Below are 9,260 nucleotides of genomic sequence, written 5' to 3'. Positions count from 1 at the left end.
TACATTTTAAAAAAACTAAAAAGAAAAAAAAAAATATATATATATATATATATTATTTTATACCAGCCAATTTCCATCGACGTTGGTATTTGATATATAGTATAAAGTATTGCTTTGTTTTTGACTTCATAGTCGACACATGAAAAGTAAAACTATTATATTCACAGCCCATAGAGTCCAAATTTGAAAACCACCACCTTGTTTATAAATATGATTCCACTAAAATTATGCGTATAAGTACACATCCGCAAATCCCAAACGTTAAACTAATCCCAATTTAGAAACAATTTCTCATTTATTATCTCTAAGATTTTGCTAATTGCTATCAGCATCAACTTAATCCCATGGAAGCTGATTATGAAGTTGGCGCCAAGACAGAGCCGATAACCAGCAAGCCGTTACCAAGCGAAACCCTTGGCGCGCACCTGGCTCGCCGTTTAGTTCAGATTGGTGTGAAGGACGTGTTCTCTGTTCCCGGCGACTTCAACTTGACTTTACTTGACCACTTGATCGCCGAGCCGGGTCTCAACCTCGTTGGCTGCTGCAACGAGCTAAACGCCGGCTATGCAGCCGATGGATACGCACGAGCTAAGGGAGTCGGCGCCTGCGTCGTGACGTTCACCGTCGGTGGGCTGAGTGTGCTCAACGCGATCGCCGGTGCTTACAGTGAGAATCTGCCCGTGATTTGTATAGTCGGTGGACCCAATTCGAATGATTATGGGACGAATCGGATTCTTCATCATACAATTGGGTTGCAGGATTTTACACAGGAAATGCAGTGTTTTCAAACTGTCACTTGTGCTCAGGTACGCTGATTTTAATTTCCAAGGCTTTTGTATTTTATCGATTTTGAAATTGAGTAACAATGATTTTTATATGATATTGATGGATTTATGATGAATGAAACAACAGGCAGTGGTGAATAACTTGGATGATGCACATGAACAAATTGACACTGCAATTTCAACTGCTTTGAAAGAAAGCAAACCAGTGTATATCAGTATAAGTTGCAATCTGCCTGGAATTCCTCATCCTACATTTGCCAGAGAACCCGTTCCTTACTTTCTTCCACCAATGTAAGTCTTATGATCCATCAACACATTTATAATGAACAAATTTCACTGCTATTACTTCTATAATTTACACACCACATGTTCTACAGATCCAGCAATCCATTAGGGCTACAAGCAGCAGTAGAAGAAACAGCAAAATTCTTAAACAAAGCTGTGAAACCAGTCATTGTAGCCGGATCCAAATTGAGAGTTTCAAAGGCTCAAAAAGCGTTTATGGAATTCGCAGATGCTTCAGGATTTCCAATCGCCATAATGCCATCAGCCAAAGGACTTGTACCCGAACACCACCCGAACTTCATTGGCACTTATTGGGGCGCAGTCAGCACCAATTTTGTAGGCGAAATAGTCGAATCAGCTGATGCGTACATTTTCGTGGGACCCATTTTCAATGATTATAGCTCTGTTGGGTACTCATTGTTGATAAAGAAAGAAAAATCCATCATCGTTCAACCTAATCGTGTGACAATTGGACATGGTCCTTCTTTAGGGTGGGTGTTCATGGCAGATTTCTTGAGCGCTTTAGCTAAAAAGGTGAAAAAGAACAACACAGCATTGGAGAACTATCACAGAATCTTTGTGCCCAATGGCGTGCCTTTGAAGTACGAGAAAGATGAACCTCTTAGGGTTAATATCCTCTTCAAACATATTCAAGTATGATTATTTATTTATTTATTTATTTTTATCAAGTTACAAGTTTATTTGTTTTTTCTTTGTCGTTAACATTTATTTCATCGATAGGAAATGTTGAGTGGTGAAACTGCTGTAATTGCTGAGACAGGTGACTCGTGGTTCAATTGTCAAAAACTTCGTCTTCCTGAAAATTGTGGGTAAGAAATTTCGCAAATTATGAACAAATTTTACAATATAATTATAAAATATAATTTTTTTTTTCTTTTTTTTTACTGACATACTTTTCATTTTTATAAAGTTATGAATTCCAGATGCAATATGGATCAATTGGTTGGTCTGTAGGTGCGACTCTGGGTTATGCTCAAGCAGCCAAACACAAGCGTGTTATTGCTTGCATTGGCGATGGTAGTTTCCAGGTCAGATTATTAAACATTAAACAATTTGTTTTAATTTTCGTAGATGGGAAATAATTTTGTACAAAGTTAAATAAATAAATGATATTTAATTAATCGTTAACTTTTTTTTAATCAGGTAACAGCTCAAGATATTTCAACAATGATTCGATGTGGACAAAATACAATTATATTCCTAATCAACAACGGGGGTTACACAATCGAAGTGGAAATCCATGATGGGCCTTATAATGTTATCAAGAATTGGGACTACACTGGCCTTGTCAATGCTATCCACAATGGCGAAGGCAAATGTTGGACTTCGAAGGTTATATTATAAAAACCATATTTCATTTGTGTTAGGAAAATAACTTATTAAGGTAATTAATTTTTCGGTATGTTTATATTTAGGTAACAATTTTTTTTTTACACATGTAAGTAACAAACTTGTTGGAAGCATTCACATATGACCATTATAACCTGTTATAGCAGGGTAAATCCTAGATGTGAACGCTTTAAACAAATTTGTTAGCTAAATGTGTATAAAAAAATAGTTACCCAAATATGAACAAAACGAAAAGTAAAAGTAAATTACATGAATGGTCCCTGTGGTTTGGGGGAATTTGTGTTTTCGGTCCCTAACTTATTTTTTTTAACTTGGATGGTCTCTACTGTTTATTTTTTTTGCGCATTTGGTCCATGTTTTACCTAAAAAGACTATTGTGCCCTTATTAATTTATTTTTTAATTAATTTTTTTATTTATGTATTTACTTTTTACATATTTAAAAAAATTAATAGACCTCACATATTTGTATCTACTCGGATGATCCCTGCAGTTTATTTTTTTAATTAATTTATTTTTTAACTCGGATTATCCCTATTATTTAATTTTGTTACGAGTTTGGTCTCTGTCTTACCTAAAAAGACTATTGTGCCCTTATTAATTTATTTTTTTAAATTATTTTCTTATTTATTTATTTATTCTTTATATATTTAAGAAAAAAATAGTATATTCCACATATCTATATCTCCTCACCATCTCATCACTCATCCTCCTCAACTTCTATTTATTTTCCATCTTTAGTGATACCAGCGTCTTCATCATCTTTTTTTCTTTCGGTCTTTCAACTCCGTCAAATCAACATCATAACCCACTAAAGATGAAGAGACAATAGGTTATGGTGTTGGTTCGCCAGAGTTGAAGTACCAAAAAAAAGAAAGATGGTGAAGATGTCGATGTTACTAAAGATGGAAAAGAAATAGAAGTTGGGGAGGATGAGAAATGGGATGGTGACAGGTAAGACCCAAATTAAATTTCTCAAATATGGTTTTAGGTTTACGGTGAGGAGATACATAGATGTGAGGTCTATTAACTTTTTTTAAATATATAAAAAATAAATACATAATAAAGAAAATTAATTAAAAAATAAATCAATAAGGACACAATAGTCTCTTTAGATAAGACAGAGACCAAACGCGCAACAAAAAATAAACAGTAAGGATCATTCGAATTAAATTTCTCAAATATGGTTTAAGGTTTATGGTGAGGAGATACAGATATGTGGGGTCTATTAATTTTTTAATATATAAAAAATAAATACATAAATAAGAAAATTAATTAAAAAATAAATTAATAAGGACACAATAGTCTTTTTAGGTAAGACAGGGACCAAACGCGTAACAAAAATAAACAGTGGGACCATCCGAGTTAAAAAAATAAGTTAGGGACCAAAAACACAAATTCTCCCAAACCATAAGGACCATTTGTGTAATTTATTTTTACTTTTCGTTTTGTTCATGTTTGGGTAACTATTTTTTTGTACACATTTAGGTAATGAACTTGTTGAAAATGTTCACATCTAGGATTTAACCTGGCTATAGCAAGTCATAATAGTCATATGTGGACACTTCCAACAAGTTTGTTACCTAAATGTGTACAAAAAAAGATAGTTACCTAGATGTGAACATACCGAAAAGTTAATTACCTTAATAAGTTATTTTCCCTCTTGTGTTTACAACTTATGAGGTTTAAAATAATAAATTTTTAACTCTTAACACAAAATGAATTACTTAAATTGTGGTAACAGGTTCGAACGGAGGAGGAGTTGGTGGAAGCAATTGCTACATCAATAGGAGCACATAAGGATTCACTGTGTTTCATAGAAATATTTGTGCATAAAGATGACACAAGCAAAGAGTTACTAGAGTGGGGTTCGCGAGTCTCTGCTGCTAATAGTCGCCCTCCAAACCCACAATAGTGAAAACAACATTTTGGTTAATGTCATGAATAAAATGTTTTGTCTTGATTTTACATAATGGCGGTGTCATATTGGTGGTGATTGTAAATTATGAACTCTATGAGTTTTTTTCTATGAGGTATTTGTAATTTATGATGATTTTAGTTGCTTGAATGTTACTTTGTCGGTTTCCATATGCCTCGGTGTTATATGTATGTTATGAATTTTCTTAGTTTGATGTTGATATACAAATCGGTACCAAAAGAGTGTGTATTTTATTAAGGTAAAATGGAATTTATACAATACACGGATTACAAACAAACGAAAGAGCTAAGATTAAGGGCTATACAAGTAAACAATATATACGATAGAGAGAAGATCAAGGGAATGACAATTGGATTCCAATACTCCCCTTCAAGTTGGAGCATGTAAGTTACGAATGCCCAACTTGACCAAAGGGGTTTGTAAAAGGTGAGAACCAAGAGGCTTGGTCAGTAAGTCGGCAACTTGTTGAGTTGATGTGACCAGGAACAATGTCTTTGCGCTCAACATGTTCACAAACAAAAAAAAATCCATCTCAACGTGTTTCATCCATTCATGAAAAACGGGATTATTTGCTATATGTTTCGCTGCTTGGTTATCGCAGAATAGAGGTGTAGGGCCAGTCACTATGACATCGGTTTCTTTCAACAGCCAACGAACCCAAGTGACTTCGCTAACAGCAATGGCCATTGCTCGGTACTCTGCTTCAGCCGAAGAACATGAAACAACAGACTATTTCTTCGACTTCCAAGATATCGGGGCTCCTCCTAACAACAACACGCAACCCGACCTCGATCGTCTACTAAGTGGGCGTCCCAACCAATCAGCATCACAGTTGGCCACTAGGTCGGTATTATTGGCGTTTAAGAGAAGCATCCATTGACCAACGGTGGTCTTAAGGTATCGCAAGACTCTATTAGTTGCATCTAAGTGGGCACGCATTGGATCTCCAACAAATTGACTCAGTACACTAACCGAATAGGCTATGTCAGGGCGAGTAACTTGTAGATAAAGTAATCATCCTATGAGTCTTCGATATTGGCTTGCGTCAATATTTTCTTCTTCTTCTTCAGCTTTGTTAAGTTTGAAGTTTGGTTCCATGGGAAAGGAACTAGGTCGGAATCCCTATAACCGACTATCTTGTAGGATATCCAACGTGTATTTGTGTTGGCTAAGGACCAACTGTAACATCCCAAAAATACAAGCCGACAATTTCGTTTGAAAACGTTACTAAAACCATATTTATAAAACCATATCATAAGTCATAACATAAATTCAAAGTATGAATTCAAAACATGTCCTTATTATCAGAATAAACATCCTAGGCTGACTAACTATGATGTGTGCCATGAGATCACCCCGAGTTCTGCCCTCCGCTACCGGAAGTACCTGAAACCAAAATTGAAAAATGTAAGCATGAAGCTTAGTGAGCTCCCCCAAACTACCTCATACCATACAATAACATAAAATCACATATTGGGCCTTGGCCACTGCATCAGACCGAAGTCTAGAACTGACTAGGGCCTTTCTCTCTACATCAAACCGAAGTTTGGAACTAACTAGGGCCTTACCCTCTGCATCAGACCAAAGTCCGGAACTAACGAGGGCCTTGCCCTTTGCATCGGACCGAAGTCCGGAACTAACTGAACATAGCATAACATAATCATAACTTATAACATAATCACATATACTGCATACTGCATCGAACTGTAGTCCGAAACTCAAAACACATAGACATGCCTGAATCACAAAGACATCAAGCATACTGAACATACTACATCGGACCGCAGTCTGGAACTACTGCTAACTAAACGGTCCGACATTGTGGTCGTAGACCCGTTCCTACCGGAAGGAAACTCACCTCGAAGAAATGACTGCTGAAAGCCTGAGCAAAGAATCCCTGACTGCTGTTCCAGCTGCTCCCCGGCTATCATGACCAATTAAATCACTTAATCAGAATAAACTTCTATGGGTAAAATGACCCCTGCTATGGTATGGGTCATAACCAAGGGCCAAACCCTTTAATTCTTTCTAAGTCTACCAATGGCCCACTAATGGCCCAATTTGCTACATTGGGCCCAAATCCCTTTATTGGGCCTTATCCTAAGCCAAACACCTATACTTGGCCCATATTCACTGAATCATCATGGCCCACTAAGGCCTAAAGACCCAAAGTCCAAAGCACAGCCCACACCGAGGCCCAAATGCTCAAGGCCCATTTGGCAGCGTTACGTGGGGAATATTCCAATGTACGCTTAGCATATAGGCTTGATGACGAGTACGTTGGGCGTACCGGCATGTACGCTCAGCGCAATACCCTGTTAAGTCCTTTCTCTATTAAGTGATTAATACACCAATTTAGAAGCTACAAACTTAGATCCAAGTCTTATTCCTTATCTTAAACCATAAAGTTGCTTACTTTATGGCTTCCATGACTCACATAAGCTCCAACTCCAAAAACCATGATGTATTTCCATGGAAAAAGGTCTTAACTCATGCATGAACTCATTTGGACCTTCAAGATATCAACTTTCTGTTCTAGGGAGTCATTTACCACCAAGGGAGGCAACCCTTGGTCTAGAAATCGGATTTAAGCCACAAAGCTTTCACCTTTGGACCAAAAACTAAACCATACTAGATCTAAGCACACATAAGTAAAGTTGTGTGATTTATACCTTCAAAGTGTTCCAGAAGATGATGTTATCTCAGATCTATAAGCCCTGGCCTCCAAAGTTCCTCCTTGCCACTCTTCTTCTTTTCTCTTCCAAGCTTTAAACCACCAAACTAAGCTTCCCAAGGTCAAAATCTCACAAAATGAAGGGTTGGGGCGTTCTAGGGTTTCTTTGAAGTTGGGGAGGCTGATAAGGGGCTAGGGTTGGAGCCTTAATGTTCTTTATATAGTGGCTCAACCCAAAATTGGGGTTTAAAGGATTTTAGCGTACGTTGGGCGTACTCCTCGTACGCTGGGCGTATGCCTTAAAACCCGCGCTCACCTGCTCCACTACGCTAGGCGTACCCATGCGTGTCCCAAAACGCATGAATGGCCTGTCTTGTCAACTTTTCCATTAAGGGGCCATAAATGTCAATATCTTCAAAGTGTCATAACTCCTTCATTCTAGATCTGTTTCCGATGAACTTTATACCCACGGAAAGGTGGCGAGAAGCCCTATGCTTCTAACAACACACCCCGGTCCGAAACCTTCTCACATAATACCTCTAAGATTCATAAAAGACTAAAACGCCCCTAGCCTTGGCCTCTGAAATTCCATAATTGAATGATTTAGAACAGGGCATTACAACTCTCCCCCACTTAAACTAGACTTCGTCCTCGAAGTCCACTACGACCAACTATCCTGCAATCTACTCTCCGCCTTTCTTTCCGATACTCACTTCACCTGCTCAAATCAATCCTCGGAGGACTGCCTCCAATGGCCTTCTGCCTAGTCATTCTGACTAACTCTAGTTCTTGTAGATAATAACCTCGAGTGCACTCTAATCCCATCAATCTTCAGAACACAACTTACTTAACTGACAATCCTTCCGGTGCTCCCAGAGTACTTATACTGGACATCCTAGGGGTTCACCACGTTTTTCTTGCGCGTTTTCTGGCCTTCCCAAGGCAAAGTTCCATAGCTAACCACATTCTTTGTCACTGTGAAGGACATATCCTTCACGGTATCCATTATTCTAGCTACTCCCAGTGCTGGTCACTACTGCCGATACAAGCTGAATACTTCTTACTACTATAACTTAGTGCTGAGCACCCATCCAAGCGAATGGATCAGATAATCCTTTGAGTAAAAGATTCACCTCTGCAACCGTTAAGAATCATACGAGAGCTGCGCAACAAGGTCAAACCCTTCCCTTTGAGATTATCTAACCCTGCTATGAGAGGCGTAGCACCCTCGGTTAATTAGCCACCTCATACCACTCCTCTTATCATTACTACCACTAACTGAAACTTCTGTTGTCCCTTATCCGTCTTCCGGATGAACTGATCTGTCAATATCTGGGTTATCGGACTCCCACTGGTCACTATAGCCCCGCACAAATCTCTTATTCGCTCCCAGCGACTCCCGAAGAAACTTCGGCTATCTAAAAATGCTCTATCTACTTTGCCACTCTGGCTCTACAAGTCATGGGATCCTTGATCCCCTGCCTTGACCCTAAGGTCCCACCTGTGCTACTATAATCTCATGGGCCTCGCCCATAGGTCTCACCCGGCTATATCCTAGAGCGGTCTATCCCTCTAGTCTCACTTGCCTAGCTACTGTCGCACGGGCCTTCGCCTACACTCCGCTAATTAAACTGCTAGTGAATGCCACCTGACCATTGGTAGCCTTATGTCATAAATGTCCTTAAACAGTCCACTGCTTCCTTGCTCTCATAGTTGTAGTGGTGCTTCTACAACCTTATCACTGGCTTAACCATGTCTAATCTGTTTGGGAAATTCCGAAATCCAATCCGTGAATTTCCATATCCTCATTGCTACACCCGAACTGGTGGGTACTACTGTTCTTTCCTTTCGCGTTCTACCAACACACTCATGCCATCTACCAATCTAGTGAATGCTACGGCTACACCCACAGTCTCACACCACTCCATCACTATCTAGCTGCTAGTGAATGCTACGGCTACACCTGTAGGCTTACAACACTCTATCACTATCTGGATGCTAGTGAATGCTATGGCTACATCCGCAGTCTCACACCACTCCATCACTATCTGGCTGCTAGTGAATGCTACGGCTACACCCGCAGGCTTACAGCACTCTATCACTATCTGGATTCTAGTGAATGCTATGGCTACACCCGCAGACTTACAACACTCTATCACTATCTGGCTACTAGTGAATGCTACGGCTACAACCGAAAACTTAAAACAC

General features: G+C 39.0%; 1 protein-coding gene across 1 annotated transcript; it reads left to right on the top strand.

Moving 5' to 3' along the window:
- The first annotated feature begins 240 nt into the window (after positions 1 to 240).
- On the top strand, positions 241 to 4,529 carry LOC145101976 (pyruvate decarboxylase 1-like). The gene is made up of 7 exons (XM_079039284.1): positions 241 to 806; positions 913 to 1,076; positions 1,163 to 1,724; positions 1,812 to 1,900; positions 2,002 to 2,119; positions 2,235 to 2,423; positions 4,184 to 4,529. The coding sequence occupies exons 1-7, from the start codon at positions 345 to 347 to the stop codon at positions 4,352 to 4,354; spliced, it is 1,755 nt and encodes a 584-aa protein (XP_078895410.1). The 5' UTR covers positions 241 to 344; the 3' UTR covers positions 4,355 to 4,529.
- The last annotated feature ends 4,731 nt before the right edge of the window (positions 4,530 to 9,260 follow it).

Source organism: Lactuca serriola, chromosome 4, assembly GCF_051521515.1.
Source record: "Lactuca serriola cultivar US96UC23 chromosome 4, Lser_US96UC23_V15, whole genome shotgun sequence".
NCBI classification, from domain to species: Eukaryota; Viridiplantae; Streptophyta; class Magnoliopsida; order Asterales; family Asteraceae; genus Lactuca; species Lactuca serriola.
The sequence above is the reverse complement of the archived record's forward strand: the minus strand, read 5'-3'. Positions and strand labels throughout refer to the sequence as shown.

Bases quoted from the DNA above. Each gene is read 5' to 3' on its own strand.
- LOC145101976 (XM_079039284.1), top strand. From the start codon at position 345: ATGGAAGCTGATTATGAAGTTGGCGCCAAGACAGAGCCGATAACCAGC. The intron at 807-912 runs GTACGCTGATTT...ATGAAACAACAG, and splicing joins AAACTGTCACTTGTGCTCAG to GCAGTGGTGAATAACTTGGA. The intron at 1,077-1,162 runs GTAAGTCTTATG...CATGTTCTACAG, and splicing joins CCTTACTTTCTTCCACCAAT to ATCCAGCAATCCATTAGGGC.